The sequence below is a fragment of the Festucalex cinctus genome, chromosome 19 (assembly GCF_051991245.1).
Source record: "Festucalex cinctus isolate MCC-2025b chromosome 19, RoL_Fcin_1.0, whole genome shotgun sequence".
Taxonomy (NCBI): domain Eukaryota; kingdom Metazoa; phylum Chordata; class Actinopteri; order Syngnathiformes; family Syngnathidae; genus Festucalex; species Festucalex cinctus.
In genome coordinates, this window is record NC_135429.1 from 14,072,021 (window position 1) to 14,091,186 (window position 19,166).

General features: G+C 43.9%; 2 protein-coding genes across 2 annotated transcripts in view; one reads left to right on the top strand and one right to left on the bottom strand.

Annotated features, from left to right (window-relative positions):
* Positions 1-1,623: 1,623 nt before the first annotated feature.
* The window catches only part of myo1g (myosin IG), a 107,257-nt gene continuing 89,714 nt past the window's right edge, over positions 1,624-19,166 (bottom strand). The window contains exons 29-33 of the mRNA XM_077506019.1: positions 11,298-11,355; positions 11,081-11,214; positions 9,854-10,005; positions 5,392-5,556; positions 1,624-2,397 (exon numbers count right to left, since the gene is read on the bottom strand). Coding sequence (XP_077362145.1) covers positions 11,126-11,214; positions 11,298-11,355 — 147 coding nt within the window. The 3' untranslated portion in view covers positions 1,624-2,397; positions 5,392-5,556; positions 9,854-10,005; positions 11,081-11,125. The remainder of the gene's footprint in view (positions 2,398-5,391; positions 5,557-9,853; positions 10,006-11,080; positions 11,215-11,297; positions 11,356-19,166) is intronic.
* On the top strand, positions 1,922-8,176 carry LOC144006916 (cyclin-dependent kinase 5 activator 1). Its single transcript, XM_077506032.1, has 2 exons — positions 1,922-2,502; positions 3,394-8,176. Exon 2 carries the CDS (start codon positions 3,448-3,450, stop codon positions 4,339-4,341), a length of 894 nt encoding a protein of 297 aa, XP_077362158.1. The 5' UTR covers positions 1,922-2,502; positions 3,394-3,447; the 3' UTR covers positions 4,342-8,176.

The following is a 19,166-nucleotide window of genomic DNA, read 5'->3' on the forward strand; positions in this document are numbered from 1 at the left end:
TCGGCATACTCACAAAAAGTGTTTACAATGAAAATAATGTGCATGCATGTAGGTAGGCAAGTAGAACATCATGCTTGTGTGCTTCTGTGACATGATTAAAGACGTAAAATGACGTAAAGCTGATGGATTCCACTCACCATATTAGTAGTTTAATGGTTGAAATGTAGAGCAAGGAAGTGGGTCAAACTAGGCCACATTTTTTTTTTTTTTTTTAAGTCAAAACAATATTTGGTAAAGAAAATCCCAATATATAGCTTATTAATTTTGATGTTGGACGGAATTACTCATCCACATTTATATTCTGTTCTTCTCAAACATTTAATTGGGAATTAGATGACAAACAGCATCACGAGACTTTCCTCTTTTGGCTCGGGCATGATTGCGTGTGTGTATCCTTCATCAGTGGATAACAACAGTTCTTTTCATAGCAGTCGATGTATCCGGGTCAGCTGGGCAGGAGATGTCGAGTCCTGCAGCTGTGTGCGTAGCTGGAGAAAGTACAAATCGAGTAGATGTGGTGCAGTGGGCTTGTCAGGCTTAAAAGTACATTGAAATCTATAAAGTATAAGAAAAGAATAAGCAACACTGATAGTTGCACAATCAGCTGTTTTGAATAATAAGTATTTTCGCCCCCACTTTTATTCAGATTCGAGTTTTTGTCTACTTCACATCAGACCCGTCATCTTAACATAACATCCCATAGTTGTCTGTAAAATCTGTTTACGTTTGCTTTTTGGCTGCCCACATATTCTTCTTATCTCTGCCCCATCACGACTTGATTGTTTTTTTTCTTGAGCTTCCTACAGTTCTGCCCCCCCCCCCGGGAAAACAAGATTCAAGGTTTTATTGCCTCCTTCCCCATCTCATGCGGTTCTCATACAACTGCACTACTTTCGAGAGGAACGAACTAATTACTAAAACTTCAGAAAACGAATCTGTCGTCGTTTTGAAAATACTGTAAATTGTTATGTTTAAAAGTGGAAGTACTGGATTATATGAGATTGTGCACGTGTTGTGACTGGTTAGTCGCAAGGCCATTCTGAAATATTCATTTTAAAGTCACGTCATCCATCCGCTTAAAAACAAAACTGTGGAAGTTGAGGCTGTGGTTGGTTTGTTGATATTTTGTTTTCCTCGTGACGCATCTGATCCTCTTTCACCTGACAACTCGTGGCAGCCACTTGGCCTACAGTACAACACAGGCTGTTATGTAATATTACCTGACCCACAAAAGTATTAGTTAGCAGTATGTATTTGCAATTGATGTGCCCTGTGTACATACAGTATTATGCACAGATTAACAGATTCCATCTTACATTACACATTTTATTTTATGAAATCATTGTCTTCTAATTTTTGTGAATAATAAGAATTTGAATAGAAAAGACAGCGTTGTCCCCATCTAGTGGTCCACGTACGTTATTGCAACGCTTATTGGGTAACGTCATCATCGACGTGTCCGCCATTTTGTAGGAGATGTTCCCTAAAGTTGTTGGTATAGACTATTTTGTGGACGAATGAAATATGGTGAACGATATTGCTATGTTATGTGGTGCAACAACACCGACCACAATCGCGAAAGGGAAAAAAAAGAAGTTGGCAACGGAACAGGTTTTTACATGTTTGAGTTTCATTCACACAAAATAACTTAAGGCAGCCATCTTGCTTTTAACCCTTGATCCAAGCAAGGAGTTCACACTAATTGCAGTAGCCATAACTGGCCAGTGGGGGGAATACTAAAACAAATAAACAAACAAACAACCACACTGGTCAATTCAGCCTTCAACAACACAAAACAACTGCAACAAAAAAAGGTACAACTTCTATGAAATGTTTCTATTTCAATTATAATTTTGTTGGGCGTTGGTTGTGTCTAATGAGGTAGTCTGAGTACAGGTGCCAAATGGACGGCAGCCATTTGGGGAAACACCAAATTAGAGTTTATAGGGTTCGACCGTGCGTGCGCGCTGCAGCTGACCTCAGTACAGCTTGGCCTGTGGTAAGAGTCGGGGGCGGGGCTACGAGTCGCTGTGCGCGCCCACTGACTGCAAGAAGCGGACTAATATGCCTGTGAGAGCTCGCGCGGAAGGTCCGTCTGCCGGGAGCGGGACTTGTGGGACCCTCACTGGGAATGCCGATCTGGAGGGAGCGAATTTGCACTGATCGGATGGGACCCATATGAGAGCAGGAGACACTGTGGAGGTCTTCAAACATGGAGACGCGCACGGAAAGACATTTCATCGCAATATTTCCACGCGTGCATCTCGGGTGGCTTTGAGGCGCACAGGAGAGGAGGATGACAACCGCATCCCGTCCGCATGGCCAAGGCGCTGTTGCATCTGTGAAGAGCGGCTCAAAGCGTCCTCAAGAGTGACTTTGCTGTCTGTCCTCTGTGTGCTGGGGGACGAAAAAAAAAAAAAAGAAAAGAAAAAAACTCTTCCTCAACTATAGTGCATTTGCATCTGTGCGGACTGCGACGCAATTAGTCTACTATACTCTCAGGTGAGCATTTTTGAATCATTTTTTAATTGTTGGTTGAGGAGTGGAACTGCAGATTTTTGTTGTAAGCAAATAGAATGCTCGGGCTGGAATTGATGTGTGGCGAGCTGATATAAACTTGTCATACATTTGAGAGAGAGAGAGAGAGAGAGAGAGAGAGAGAGAGAGAGAGAGAGAGAGAGAGAGAGAGAGAGAGAGAGAGAGAGAGAGAGAGAGAGAGAGAGAGAGAGGTTGATAGGGAAGGAGACATTGTACAATGTAATGTAAATATTTAAAAAAAAGATCACAATATTGTAAAAAAAAAAAAGCTCATACAAAAAAAGCAGAATATTGTGCTTTTGTACATAACAGCAATGCATATAAACCACCTACAATCTCTAATAATATTGAGGCACTTACTTGCTACTGCAAGCACACATTGATCGCTTCACAAGCAAATTAGGTTCCCCTTCATCTGACAATTTGCATATTTTTAAACATAGAAGGCCAAAACATCCCTAATGAAAATTACATTGCACTAATAAACTAGCCACCAGAGGGTGCTAGAACTGCACAAATGGAAATCAATGTTCCTTTTAAATATTGTGAACATGACGACGACGATATTGTGGCAGTTTTCATATCACGATATTGCCCTTATTTTGACATCCCTAAACACTATATGCCAGAAAATCTTAATCCGTTGACGGTAACAATTGTTATGCACTCAACAAATATGACACAATACTGAATATCCCAAGATTTTGTCTGTGTCTTGTCAGCATCTTTGAAATGGATAACGAGTGCTGAAATGCATTGTTGTCGATTTTCTGTGAAATATCAGCTTTGCTTTGAGTGCCTTAAATGTCACAGAAACCGCTCACGTATTGATTTATTTTTGCCTTTTTTTTTTAGTTGCAGTTTTCCAGTCATTCATCGAAGACAAGTGAAAGCGAGCTCCTCATCATCATGGGGACCGTACTGTCTCTATCACCTGGCCCGCGCAAGCCCGGCTACTACGAGAACCGGCCCGGCTCGTTAAGCCACTACCCGAGTCTGAGCAGCCGGTCCCTCAACAGCCAGAAAGAGCGCGGCTTGAAGCGAGGCCAGTCCATCTTCCTGCCAGTGCTCACCTGGAAACGACTGGTGGCCTCCACCAAGAAGAAGGGTAACTCCAAGAAAGACCCCCTCCTCAATAACAACAACAACATTTACCCGAAGGACCCCGTGCTGCATCTCAACTACGAGAACGTGAGGAAGTCCCTGTCGTGCGCCAACCTGAGCAGCTACGAGGTCCCGGCGGGACCGGGGTACGGCCACGGGTACGGCCGCGCCAAAGCCCCGGCGGGGTCCCCGAAGCGCGTCGTCGTCCAGGCGTCCACCAGCGAGCTGCTGCGCTGTCTGGGCGAGTTCCTGTGCCGCCGCTGCTACCGGCTGAAGCGCCTGTCGCCGTCCGACCCCGTCCTCTGGGTGCGGGCGGTGGATCGCTCGCTCCTGATCCAGGGCTGGCAGGACCAGGCCTTCGTCACGCCCGCCAACGTGGTCTTCGTCTACATGCTGTGCCGGGACGTGGTGGGTGGCGAGCCGGTGGCGTCCGAGCACGAGCTGCAGGCCGTCCTGCTCACGTGCCTCTACCTGTCGTACTCGTACATGGGCAACGAGATCTCCTACCCGCTCAAGCCCTTCCTGGTGGAGGCGGGCAAAGACGCCTTCTGGGACCGCTGCCTCGCCATCATCAACGCCACCAGCGGCAAGATGCTGCGGATCAACGCCGACCCGCACTTTTTCACGCAAGTGTTCGCCGAGCTGAAGAGCGAAGGGGGTTGCGTGCCGCTGGACTACAGTCGGGTTCTGGATCGGTGAGGGGAGTTTCCAACTTTTTTTGTTTTATTTTTTTTTTGGACGCTCATGCCTACAGACAGATCTGCCGCCATCTGTATTTATTATTGATGTTGGTTGCCAATTCATAGATCGAAAAATGGTTCCGAAACTAGGATAGAAGCAATGTAAACTTCAGGGCTGAACAATTATGAAAAATAACCTGATTGCGATTTTTTTCACACTTGTGCTAAAATACAAGGAAACATAACATGCATTTATTTATATTAGGGATGTCCAATACCACTTTTTTTTTTTCGACCAATACCACTAGTAGGGATGTAACGATAAGGACAATATTGTGATATTGTGATATTAACACTACCACAATACCATCGTCGTCATGTTCACGATATGTAAATGCAACACATCCGTTCAAAACAGGCAGGTTGATTTCCATTTGTGCAGTTGTAGCAACCTCTTGTGGCCAGATTTTTAGTTCAGCTTAATTTCCATCAGGTATCTTTTGGCCCTTCTGTTTAAAATCTACACTAATTGTCAGATGAAGGGGAACATAATATGTGAAGCAAGTCAGTATGTAGAGGAACTCAATGTGTGCGTGCATTAATTAACAACATAATAATAAAACACAATAATAATAATAATATTGCTGTTATGTACAAAAGCACAATATTGTGCTTTTTTTGTTTAGTATGAGCTCTTTTTTTTTTTTTTTTACAACATTGTCCTTTTTTAAATATCGCCCACCTCCCCACAATATCGTGATAGTTATCGTATCGTGACATTCGGATATCGTTACATCCCTAACCACTAGTACTCTCGAGAGAAAATTTTCCCTCAAAAAAACAATGGCAAATATTTTTGAAGGAAGACCTATTGATCATATGGGCGAGTACCGATACCAGGTATCGGTATCGGACTGATAGCCTGTAATAAAGCCCTATAATATAAAAAATAAATTAAAAAAAATCAGGTGCACAACTTCCTCGCCCCATTTTTGCTGAATCACCCATGAAAACTTACCCTCCTCCAGGGCGGGTAATAATCGGGACTCCTCCCATTTGTGTTGCTTACCTCGAAAACCTGCTTGCGTCGACTTGAATTGAGGAGCCATTTGCTCCACCTGTCCCTCCAAACCTCGCACAGCATGTGTCGTGCTCCAGTTGTCTTTGAATGTCGATCAATCAACTCAGACTGGAGGACGCCGATCTCTCTCTTTGGATTTCCTGTGCTCGCAACCTAAAGATCCAAGCAGATTGGATTGACGTTTTCATCAGACTGAATCATAAAAAAATGCGGCACAGACAGTTTAATGGGACTAACGTTGGATATTGTGGGACAATGGAGCCGCAGACTGATGGGAACAGCTGCGTGCGAGTGTGCGATCAGGCTTTTTTTTGGGGGGTCACCTGGCCTGAGGGGACAGTTGCCTATTTTTACGTGGCATCAAATTCACCAGCAAGCTTTTCATCATTGTCGTTTCGTGGCCGAGTTGAGGGTCGTCAGCTGTCGAGCCCGCCCCGTGCTCCCCCCTTGTCGACAGGCCGCCACAGCCCGGGTATTAATTAGATTAGCCGATTACGACAGCCCCGCCCCCGCCCCTCAAGACCTCTGCCCCTTCTTGTCCGCTCAATAACCCCCGCGGAGTCCGGCCGCTAATCCCGGCCGGGCGAGCTTTTAAATGCCCCGTCATGTGATCTTTATTGGGAATAAAAAGCGTGATGCACGTGCAAACGTTTCCCCGAATTTGGCTCGGCGTGTAATGAGTGCGCTGGGCGCAATCTCATCTGTCATCCGCAGGCTTCTGAGAACATTCATTAGTCTCAATGTGAACGATTCCCCGAGATGAACCTTTGGCACTTGTGCTCTACTGACTTTAATCCCTAGTGCGCATATTAAACACGCCCGTGCAGCGCCGGCAGAACATTTCTATCATTTAGATGGAGAAAATTTTCCCTCAAAAAAACAATGGCATATATTTTAAAGGAAGACCTATTGATCGTATGGGCGAGTACCGATACCAGGTATCAGTATCGGTATCGGACTGATACACTGACTTATTTCAAGGTATCGGTACTCAAGAAATTAAAAATTAGACTAACAGAAAAATCGCCATTCATTTCATACTATATGAAAAATGCTATATTGGGATATCGTCGCTGCTATGTGAAAAACACATCCATTTTTTCATTTTTTTGTGATGTCTACATTCAGTTTCAACCCAAAACAAAAAAAAAAAATAAAAAAAATGGAAAAAATAGTGATACATGCTTTACGCATAGCAGCGACGATATGTAGGTCTTTCTTAAAAATGATCTTTTTCAATACATTACAAAGATGTTAATATATCATAATAGAATTTACCAAGAAAAACAGATGCACGTTATATTTAGCTACATTTGTGCAATATTTACAAAGTTTTGCGCCCGCCTGCAATTTGTACTCTGCAAAAAATATTGGGCCACCTATAGAATGTCAACAGTTAAAGCAAGTGGGGGAAAAAAATTTTCATTTAAAATAATCCAAGTATAAACACAAATACACTGCAAACTATAGAAATATTATATAGTTACATAATTTTCCAAAACAATACATTGCTGTAAGATGAAAAAAAAAAGGAAGTTGATATGCAAACATGATCGAACATATTTACAGATATGTTCGAACATACTTGGAAATACTGGGTTACATGCAAGTCAATACCGCGCGGCATTGTGGGAAAAAAACTGCAGACATAACATGAAATCATACAAATACATAATGTTTAATTACGTAATATTCGAACAACTGGTATAATGTAGATCAAATGTTTAATTTTTTTGCGCATTTCTCATGGCATTATGGAGAAAAAATGCTAACTTTTTAGCATTTAGCCTACAAGAACGTTCAAATATATTTGCAAATATGTATTAACGTATTTGCAATTACAGATGTATTTGCATGTATGAACATACTTTCAAATATGTATATTATTATTATTATTATAGACATATTGCAAATACATTTCAGCGTATATAAATATGTTTAAATATATTTGCAAGGGCTCTCACTATCTATTTTTAAAATCGATTATTTGAATGGGATAAAATGCTTTCGCATAAAAAAAACATTTTTTTCATAATTATAATTAACCAATTATTGTCGTTCCTTTAGTATGATTTAGTGATTAAAAAACAAAACAAAAAACACACCAATTCACCAATATCAATGAGAAGAATTGATGTACTCACCGACCTTTTTGAAGCCGATTCAGTTGTTGTTTTCCAAAGTAAAAGTGTTTGCAAATGTCTTATTTTGATGAAATACAAAACGATAATCAGTCTACTCTGATGAAGGACTGCAGAAATCAGAGAGTAATTACTATTCAGAGACTTAAATTGGACAATTTTAATTTAAACAATGCTTCTCAGCAATTATTCCATTTTTAAAATAATTGTGGATTAATTTGATAATGATTACTGACAATTAATAGCTCTAGTATTTGCAGATACACTGAAAACATATTTGCCAAAAATGTTTGTAGGATGCACTTTTATTTAGATCCCACTAAAAGTTTTATGTATTGATTTTATTTAATTTGTTTTGTTTTTGCATAACCCTATTAGTTGCATCTATGCTACTATTTATGGTTTTCCATGTTAAAACGCTAAGTGCTGACAGAGCTAGCGGTGACCTACTATTTATACACAATACCGTTTTCCACTCAGACATTGCCGCTCCCCCAAAGTCATATGACAAGATCCAAAAGTCGACCTTACCACACAAACATCATGGCGCACATCCCCTCAGTGGGTAATCCAGCACTAATCCTCCGGCCCAATCAGATAGAGAGGGAGCGAGGGATGACGAGATGAGGGGGGGGGGGGGGGGGGGGGATACAGTTCGGAATCCACTGAGATGTTGATGTCACACTAGCGCTGCAGTTTTTGACCCCCCACCGGCTCAAGCCTTCAAATCCTCGTCTAACAAAGTGAAGGCCGCATCGGCCCAAAGGAGTCAACAAGCGCCCGCCCCCCCGAGGGGGCTTGCGTGACTCACACCAGTCAAGCAGATCCGAGTGACTGCGTGATTCACAAGCAGAAAGAGAGGCGCCTTTTCTCTCTCGGCAGCCATTTTGGGCTCATTGTTGCTTCTGCACCACCCCCCCCCCCCTCGCTCTCGCGCGGCTTTGACAAGGACACTTGTGTGTTGACTCGCGCTGCTCCGTCCCCGCGCGCACACACAACTGTTCATTAGGTTTGACGCGCCCGCAAACCCCGCCAGCTATCGTCAGGACAAGGAAGGGCAGAATGGTTGGCACGAGGGCCGTCATATTTGTTTGTATTTAATGAGACAGTAGGACAAACCGAAAGGTTACATCGCCAATTTTCTATGAAATCAGAGCATGACATGCACTGACTTCTTTAATTATCATAATTGACTTTCACTCGCCTGTTCTAGGAGCAGAATGTGACCCTGTTAGTGAGCCATACTAACATCCTACCTTGGAGCCAAACACAAAGTAATACAGGTATCAGGTACGCTTGTGGCCATTTAACGACCAGGAACTAGAAATTCCAATAGAAATGTGCTATTTTAATACAATTTCAAGGAAAATGCTATATGTATGGAAGTGGATTAGGGCCAGTGAAAAGTCAGAAAAAGTCAGAATTGTGACTTCAATCTCAGAATTCAGACTTTAAAGTCAGCATATTCTCACTTTCAAGTCAGAATTCTGAGAATAAAGTCACAATTCCCACTTTATTAGTGCTACAAAGTCAGAATTTTTCTCTGATTAAAGTGAGCATTCTGAGAATAAAGTCCAAATTCTCACTTTAAAGTCAGTATTCTGAGATTAAAGTCATAATTCTGTCTGGATTCTGAGGGAAAAAAAAGCGAGAATACGTTAAAGTCAGAATTCTGATAATAAAGTCAGAATTTTGACTTCAATCTCAGAATTCTGAATTTAAAGTCAGCATATTCTCATTTTAAAGTCATAATTCTGAGAATAAAGTCACAATTTCCACTTTATTAGTGCTACTAAATCAGAATTTTTCTGTGATTCAAGTGAGAATTCTGAGAATAAAAGTCCAAATTCTCACTTTAAAGTCAGAATTCTGAGAATAGTCACAATTTTGACTTTAAAGTGAGAATTCTGAGGAAAAAAAGTGAGAATACAATAAAGTCAGAATTCTCACGTTAAAGTCAGAATTCTGAGATTAAAGTGAGAATACAATAAAGTCAGAATTCTTAGAATAAAGTCAGAATTCTCACGTTAAAGTCAGAATTGTGAGATTAAAATCAGAATAAAGTGAGAATCCTGCCAAACTTTTTTTCCACTGTCCTTAATCCTTTTCTATATATATGCTATATCTTCAATATGATCCGTCAGTTTTTTTTGTGGGGGGATTTTTTTTGTATCAAAACTATTTGTGGTATCAGTACTTAATATCGGTGTATACTCAAGAGTACACATACTGGTATCAGCATGGGGGAGGAAAAGTGTTATCAGACATCCCTAGTTTGAACAAAATGGCAACTGTCCCTTCTTTAGTACCTCTGGCCAATCGGTCCCCGAGCTGGATCCTGTAGCTGCTCCTCCAATCGTTCCCCGGAGCGGAGCGGGCTTCCAAGCCAATTAACTGGCACCGCAGCTGGAGCTCGAATTCACACTTCATCCAATCAAAGGCCTCCTTTGAGATCGACCTGCTGGGACGGCAAGCACACGATGCCTGTGGGATCTCTGTTGTGTCATGATGACTTTACGGTTGCTTGGACCTAAAATTTGTGTCTGTGGAGATGACTTTGGCAAAACTGATGAGATACAGAGACAAAAAAAAAAAAGAAAAAAAGACCAATAGGAATGAAGAGTCTCTCATGCACATACAGTTAAGCCCAAAAAGTGGGTCGTTCCATGACCAAATGGAGTGTTAAAGTGTTTGTTTACTTGTTAAATGGATACATAATATTCTGACCGATAATTAACACCAGTCAGTGTTCTAAAAGACTGTAAATTGTGTTAGAGGTATTCATCAAGTATTTGGCTTTGTCATATTTTTCTTTTATTTTGAAAAACTGAACTTGGATTTTGATGAGGCCAGAAAATGATAAATAATAAAAATCCTATTCACCAAGTTAACCTAAATAATAATAATGGCCACAAAATTGGTCACAATTGGTTTTCTAATGGAGGAAATTTTAAACGATACGAATTGCAAACGTTTCCACTTTTAGCTGAACGTGCTACAAGGAAAATATAGAATAGTGTTGAGTTGCCACAGCTCTGTGAGTTGTGTTCAATTATTGGAGGGTGCTGCTGCTGCAGGTTAGCATGATCGCCTTAACATGGTGACTGATGTAAATATGGAAAAAGAATACAATAAAAACGTCAAGTACGAAGAAAAAAAAAAAGATAAATAGTGTTGTGTTTGTAGAACACATGCTGGCTGATAGTTTAGAAATGTACTGTATTTTTATTTTATTTTTTTGATTACCAGTGCACATTATATGTTTTTTATACGTAATGAATTCTTGTTTTAATATTTGTTGGCCATTTTTGTAAAACTGTTTTTAATAAGCATATTGTCAACATCCATTCTGACTTTTAAGTGTCAACATGCTTCGAAACACTGGAAACAAAAAAAAAAAAGATTTTACAGTTATCTGTTACAGCGCTTGAAATAGAAAAGCATGTGATTTCTTCTGGCAAAAAAAAGAAGATTATTTTAACAACCTCACATGACTTGAAATTGAGATTTGTATAATAATGTTTTATGTTGCAAACCTCTCTGGCCCACGTTGTTATCAAATTTGATCAAGTTGGTGGCTGTCAATGGATTTTCCCCATCAATGCAGCAGATGGTGACACAAAGATGGCCGTTGTGCTGGTGGTGTTTGTCTCGGGCAGCTCCAGGCAGCCTGCGTACACACAGATTGGTTCACAGTTTCGTTTACGGCGGCAGATGTTAAAAACGGAGGCAAATGTCAAAATATAATATAACCGTCAAGTTTCAATCGCCCCTTCCAGCTGAGTCGCTCTGGGTTCCCATGGTTACCGTTCTGTAAAACAAAGAAGCACATTAACTTGAATGAACTTTCATAAAGTCACTAAAAGTGTGTCGCTCTAATGGCAACAAGAAAACTTGAAGGCAAAACGTGCGTTTGTTTTTCTTTTTTTTTCATGATGACAATGTTTACTATGTGGATTATTTAATAAAGTATGGGGCTGAAATACAAATCTGGCGTCATTGAGTTGTATTGCATGTGCACAACTTGAACTAAAAGTACATTTTCTACAATCCAGCCAATTTGTTTGCTAGTGGATTCATATGATTTTCTTAAAAAAAAAAAAAAAAAAAAAAGTTTAAAACATCACATCTATACCATTTACAGAGGCCGCCATGTTTACGTCTTTTCACACCCAGTCGTGAGAACGTGACACATCAGCCATTTTGTGTCCACTTACCAACAATTATTCAGGATTAAGCAACTAAAAGCAACTCAAGCTGTTGTCAAATTGGTACCCTACTTTACATTATACTTTGTAGTGCCACTTTGCTGGCCAGCATTAGCAGCTAATGGCTAGCAGCTAGCACCTAAGTAGCATAACCAGCCACCTGGCAGGCAGCTAGTCGCTAATGACAAGCAGCTAGTACCTAGCTAGCAGCTGTTTGCGCTCCATTAGCGGCTACTATCTTCCAGTACTAGCATGTAGCTGGCAAACCAGCCACCTAGCAAGCTGTTAACTGCTAGCTAGGTGGTCGGTGCAACTTCCAAGTAGCATAACAAGCCACCTGGCTAGCAGCTAATGACTAGCAGCTAGTACCTAGCTAGCAGCTGTGTGCTCTCCATTTGCGGCTACTATCTTCCAGTACTAGCATGTAGCTGGCGAACGAGCCATCTAGTAAGCTGCTAGCTAGGTGGTCGGTGCAACATCCAAGTAGCGTAACAAGGCACCTGGCATAAAAAAAAAAAAAGAAGCCACCTGGCTAGCAGCTAATGACTAGCAGCTAGTACCTAGCTTGCAGCTGTGTGCTCACGATTAGCTGCTAATACCTTCCAATACTAGCATGTAGCTGGCGAACCAGCCACCTAGCAAGCTGCTAGATAGGTGGTCGGTGCAACATCCAAGTCGCATAACAAGGCACCTGGCATAAAAAAAAAAAAAGAAGCCACCTGGCTAGCAGCTAATGACTAGCAGCTAGTACCTAGCTTGCAGCTGTGTGCTCACGATTAGCTGCTAATACCTTCCAATACTAGCATGTAGCTGGCGAACCAGCCACCTAGCAAGCTGCTAGATAGGTGGTCGGTGCAACATCCAAGTCGCATAACAAGCCACCTGGCTAGCAGCTAGCAGCTAATGACTAGTAGCTAGTACCTAGCTAGCAGCTGTGTGCTCACGATTAGCTGCTAGTACCTTCCAGTACTAGCATGTAGTGTTTGCTGATATCGTAAAATTATTATGGAATTGACATTAATGAGTTTGCGGTGGTCAACATGCTGAGAAGGCATATGGGCTGTGGATGGACATAAGGTCAGCGGTCAAGGCGGGGCCGACCCACGGAGGCCAGAGAAGTGAGGCAGGCGAGGCCGGGATGCTTTGATGAAAAAATTCAATAAAGGGCGGACAAGACGAAGAGGCCTGCCGCAGATGGCCGCCACCCTATTTGACTTCAGTCCAGCTTTTTTTTTTTTTGTGTGTGTCCTTTAAGGACACAAATCACCAGGCCCTGCCTCCTTGTGTCAGAACTTTCGGTGCTTCTGTTCTGCGGTTGCTTTCGGAGGCCTCGGTTGCTCTTCGCTGACGTTTACGAGCCCGCCGGGATCACGCATGTTGCAAACGGCCTCTGTCAATGCTGCCTAGAAAAGGATTATGGTCCGCAAGTGGTTTGGATCTGGTAGCCAGATGTACCGTTCAAAGTCGGCCATGCCTGTTTATGTGTCACCATTTGAATTCAACAACAGCCAATTTTACCTTTTATGTCTCTCTTGTCTAATGTAGCAAACCTCCAATTGTTTTGTTCGTGGAACCAGTTCCACCAATTCAACTTCAAGAATTCATTCATTGGTCACAGATAGTGGTAGATAAGCACAATTAATGCCCCGGGCATCCTGTGGCAAGTGTTTCGAATGGATTTGAGTCTGAGGAAAACATCAGGGGTGTCTAAACTTTTTCATTTGAGGGCCACATACATTAAATCAGAAGGACGCAAGGGCCACATAATGTTATGAAGAGAAATTGTGTTTACTGTAGTCCGAAAAATTGTACAAATAATTTATTTGTGCTTTTGCATATTTAGAAAAAATGCTACAGTATATAAAGCAATTTATTTGTAATATGGCAGCAGGGTTGTTATAGTTTTAGAATTTTTCATTTTAGTTTTTATTAGTTTTAAGGGTGGTTCTGTTAGTTTTTGTTCTTTAATAAATGCTTAGTTTGAGTTAGTTTCGGTATTATTATTATTATTATTTATTTATTTTTAAATTTAATGTATATTACTTGTACGCAATATTTACAAAAACACCATGGGAGCGACGTCATCTGAAGGTGCTTTTCAATTGGCTGTTGCTCGATGTCACATCATTATTCCGGTTGATATCAAATAAATCTACTAAAAATCACATCAAAGACTAAAACGAAGTACATATTTGCTATAATTATAGTTTTAGTTAGTTTTGTAAACATAAAAAGTAATTTCAGTTAGTTTTCGTTTTTTAAAAAGCATTTTCGTTTTTATTTTATTGCATGAACGAAATTGTTTTTTTGAATTTTAGTTTTAGTTATTTCGTTAGTTTTAGTTAACTAAAATAACCTTTAATGGCGCCTGTGTTTTTCAACACCCTCCCTTCTTACTTTGACCATCTCCAAACATTTTTGTTTTTATTTTATTTGAACTAAGTCAAATGTCATTTTTTTTTTATATGTTGCGGGCCACTAAAAAAATGGACAACGGGCCGCAAATGGCCCCCGGGCCGTAGTTTGGACACCTCTGTTCTAAACACTACATCTATTTGTAACCACCAACTATAACAAAATTATTGACTCGTGAAAACATGTCAGGGTCCATTTTTTGACAACTAATACGAATCCACCACACGAACATTACGGTCCACATTTGTGAGCAGATAGCAACACTAATTGAGGGAACAAGGGGTCTCAGTGAACAAGCTCCATACCAATTAGCCAACAACTTTCGACGAAAGCCCCCATTTGATGATTTAATTAGTGAAGGGGGAATCTGACATATTAAATTGACAAAACTAATTGGGGTGTTGGAATGAACATTAGGACATCATAATGGTCACAGCATGTGCTTTGAGTTCAACAGATTACCGTGAAACAAAATATTTCTTTTTTTATAATTAACACAGTGACATGAATTTTAGTAATTTTACGCCTACAGCAGGAACTCATGGAAAAGTTTATTTGAAGTTAAAAAAAAAAAAAGGCAGTTCATAAATCATGATTATGATGCTGTGGACTAAGGTTGTAATAGTTTGGGATTTTTATTAGTTTTTATTTTATTTTGACTTCTGTTTGTTAAATTTAGTTAGCAGTTTGCTTTTGATGCAGGTTTGTTTTTGTTTTGTCAAAAATCCTACGTTTTAGATATGCTTTTAATAGATTTCTGATACATGGCATATTTTTGGAGTAAAGATGAAAAAAAAGATAAAGATAAAAAGATAAGCTAAAGAAAAAAAAAGATCACTAAAAAAATCACTAAATATTGTGTTAAAATAAACTACAAATGAAAATTGTAAAACCCCTCCGTGAGCCGGTACCTTAACGTGGTGGAGGGGTTTGCGTGTTCCAATGACCCTAGGAGCTATGTTGTCTGGGGCTTTATGCCCCTGGTAGGGTCACCCATGGCAAACAGGTCCTAGGTGAGGGGCCAGACTAAGAACGGCTCAGAAGACCCCTATGATGACGACGATATTTGGAGAAGCGTTTCCCTCGCCCGGACGCGGGTCACCGGGGCCCCCCTCTGGAGCCAGGCCTGGAGGCGGGGCTCGCTGGCGAGCGCCTGGTGGCCGGGCCTGCACCCATGGGGCCCGGCCGGGCACAGCCCGAAGAGGCAACGTGGGTCCCCCTTCCCACGGGCTCACCACCGGTGGGAGGGGCCAAAGGGGTCGGGTGCAGTGTAGGCTGGGTGGCGGCCAAGGGAGGAGACCTTGGCGGACCGACCCCCGGCTACAGAAACTGGCTCTTGGGACATGGAATGTCACCTCTCTGGCAGGGAAGGAGCCCGAGCTGGTGTGTGAGGCAGAGAAGTTCCGACTAGACATAGTCGGACTCGCCTCCACACACAGCTTGGGCTCTGGTACCAGTCCTCTTGAGAGGGGTTGGACTCTCTTCCACTCTGGAGTTGCCCATGGTGTGAGGCGCAGAGCAGGTGTGGGCATACTTATTGCCCCCCGGCTCGGCGCCTGTACGTTGGGGTTTACCTCGGTGGACGAGAGGGTTGCTTCCCTCCGCCTTCGGGTGGGGGGACGGGTCCTGACTGTTGTTTGTGCATATGCACCAAACAGCAGTTCAGAGTACCCACCCTTTTTGGAGTCCTTGGAGGGTGTGCTGGAGAGCGCTCCCTCTGGGGACTCCCTCGTCCTGCTGGGGGACTTCAACGCTCACGTGGGGAATGACAGTGAGACCTGGAGGGGCGTGATTGGGAGGAACGGCCCCCCTGATCGGAACCCGAGCGGTGTTCTGTTATTGGACTTCTGTGCTCGTCACGGTTTGTCCATAACGAACACCATGTTCAAGCATAAGGGTGTCCATATGTGCACTTGGCACCAGGACACCCTAGGCCGCAGTTCGATGATCGACTTTGTAGTCGTGTCATCGGATTTGCGGCCGCATGTTTTGGACACTCGGGTGAAGAGAGGGGCGGAGCTGTCAACTGATCACCACCTGGTGGTGTGTTGGCTCCGATGGTGGGGGAAGATGCCGGTCCGACCTGGCAGACCCAAACGTATTGTGAGGGTTTGCTGGGAACGTCTGGCGGAATCCCCTGTCAGAAGGAGTTTCAATGCCCACCTCCGGCAGAGCTTCTCCCTTGTCTCGGGGGAGGCGGGGGACATTGAGCCCGAATGGGCCATGTTCCGCGCCTCCATTGTTGAGGCGGCCGATCGGAGCTGTGGCCGTAAGGTGGTCGGTGCCTGTCGTGGCGGCAATCCTCGAACCCGCTGGTGGACACCAGCGGTAAGGGATGCCGTCAAGCTGAAGAAGGAGTCCTATCGGGCCTTTTTGGCCTGTCGGACTCCGGAGGCAGCTGACAGGTACCGGATGGCCAAGCGGAACGCGGCTTCGGCGGTTGCTGAGGCAAAAACTCGGGCATGGGAGGAATTCGGTGAGGCCATGGAAAACGACTTCCGGACGGCTTCGAGGAAATTCTGGTCCACCATCCGGCGTCTCAGGAGGGGAAAGCAGTGCACCGTTAACACTGTTTATAGTGGCGATGGGGTGCTGCTGACCTCGACTCGGGACGTCGTGAAGCGGTGGGGGGAATACTTCGAAGACCTCCTCAATTCCACCAACACGTCTCCTTTTGAGGAAGCAGAGTCTGGGGACTCTGGGGTGGGCTCTCCTATCTCTGGGGTCGAAGTCACTGAGGTGGTTGGAAAGCTCCTCGGTGGCAGGGCCCCGGGGGTGGATGAGATCCGCCCGGAGTTCCTAAAGACTCTGGATGTTGTGGGGCTGTCGTGGTTGACACGCCTCTACAACATCGCGTGGACATCGGGGACAGTGCCTCTGGATTGGCAGACCGGGGTGGTGGTCCCCCTTTTTAAGAAGGGGGACCGGAGGGTGTGTTCCAACTACAGAGGGATCACACTCCTCAGCCTCCCTGGTAAGGTCTATTCAGGGGTGCTGGAGAGGAGGGTCCGTCGGGAGGTCGAATCTCGGATTCAGGAGGAGCAGTGTGGTTTTCGTCCTGGCCGTGGAACAGTGGACCAGCTCTACACCCTCCGCAGGATCCTCGAGGGTGCGTGGGAGTTCGCTCAACCAGTCCACATGTGTTTTGTGGATTTGGAGAAGGCGTTCGACCGTGTCCCTCGGGGATTTCTGTGGGGGGTGCTTCGGGAGTACGGGGTGCCGGGCCCCTCGATACGGGCTGTTCGGTCCCTGTACGACCGTTGCCAGAGTTTGGTCCGCATTGCCGGCAGTAAGTCGGATTCGTTTCCGGTGAGGGTTGGACTCCGCCAAGGTTGCCCTTTGTCACCGATTCTGTTCATAACTTTTATGGACAGAATTTCTAGGCGCAGCCGAGGCGTGGAGGGGTTCCGGTTTGGTGGCCTCAACATTGCATCTCTGCTCTTTGCAGATGATGTGGTGCTGTTGGCTTCATCAGGCCGGGGCCTTCAGCTCTCACTGGAGCGGTTCGCAGCCGAGTGTGAAGCGGCTGGGATGAGGATCAGCACCTCCAAATCCGAGACCATGGTCCTCAGTCGGAAAAGGGTGGAGTGTCGTCTTCAGGTCGGGGATGAGATCCTGCCCCAAGTGGAGGAGTTCAAGTATCTTGGGGTCTTGTTCACGAGTGAGGGTGGGATGGAGCGGGAGATCGACAGGCGGATCGGTGCAGCGTCTGCAGTGATGCGGACTCTGTATCGGTCCGTCGTGGTGAAGAAAGAGCTGAGCCAAAAGGCAAAGCTCTCGATTTACCGGTCGATCTACGTTCCAACCCTCACCTATGGTCACGAGCTGTGGGTCGTGACCGAAAGAACGAGATCCCGGATACAAGCGGCCGAAATGAGCTTCCTCCGCAGGGTGTCCGGGCTCTCCCTTAGAGATAGGGTGAGAAGCTCGGTCATCCGGGAGGGACTCAGAGTCGAGCCGCTGCTCCTCCGCGTTGAGAGGAGCCAGCTGAGGTGGCTCGGGCATCTGGTTCGGATGCCTCCTGGACGCCTCCCTGGGGAGGTGTTCCGGGCATGTCCCACTGGCGGTAGGCCCCGGGGACGACCCAGGACACGCTGGAGAGACTATGTCTCTCGGCTGGCCTGGGAACGCCTCGGGATCCCGCCGGAGGAGCTGGTTGAAGTGGCTGGGGAGAGGGAAGTCTGGGTTTCCCTCCTGAAGCTGCTGCCCCCGCGACCCGACCCCGGATAAGCGGAAGAAGATGGATGGATGGATGGATGGATGGATGGATGGACAAATGAAAATGTGTTTTCAATTTTAGTTAGTTTTTCTTAATAAAAAATACAAAAATAACAATATTATAAATGATATAAAAATAAATATTTAAATAATAATAATAATAATAATAATAATAATAATAACACAAACAAAAGTTACCAATAATGTGTGGAGAAGGCCAGGTAATCTTGGAAGTTGGACCAAATAGTCGTAAAACCGCACCTAATTACTCAAATATTAATTATACATTTAAATAATGAAGTTACAACCCACGCGACCCTTGTGAGGAATAAGCGGTCAAGAAAATGGATGGATGGATGAATGGTTGGATGGAAGTTCCAACCCTTTGGTATGTCGAATATGTCCAGATTAGTAAACATCCAGCCTGTTGGCATGTTTTTTTTTGTTTTTTTTTTGAGGGAGCCAAGCGAATAGCAATCTGCCCCTCATGTTACTGTAATCTCCAACATGTGACCTCCCCTCGGGTCTGATAATGGAGAGATGCAGGAAAAACCCTGCTGGCCTCACCAAAGCAGTGGTGGGTCTGCCCTGAGAGGATTTAGGGGCAAAAAAAAAAAAAAAACACAGCCCTGGGACACATATTATGCTAAATCCTCTCCAACTCATTACGAAATCCGAGCTGCGCGGCTGGTAATCCCGAAAGAGAATCAGACCAGGTGCCAGCCTCTCTGTAATGGAATTGCATGTCGCTTTAAGTGATTGCATCAACAATCAGCCAGGC

Bases quoted from the DNA above. Each gene is read 5' to 3' on its own strand.
- LOC144006916 (XM_077506032.1), top strand. From the start codon at position 3,448: ATGGGGACCGTACTGTCTCTATCACCTGGCCCGCGCAAGCCCGGCTAC.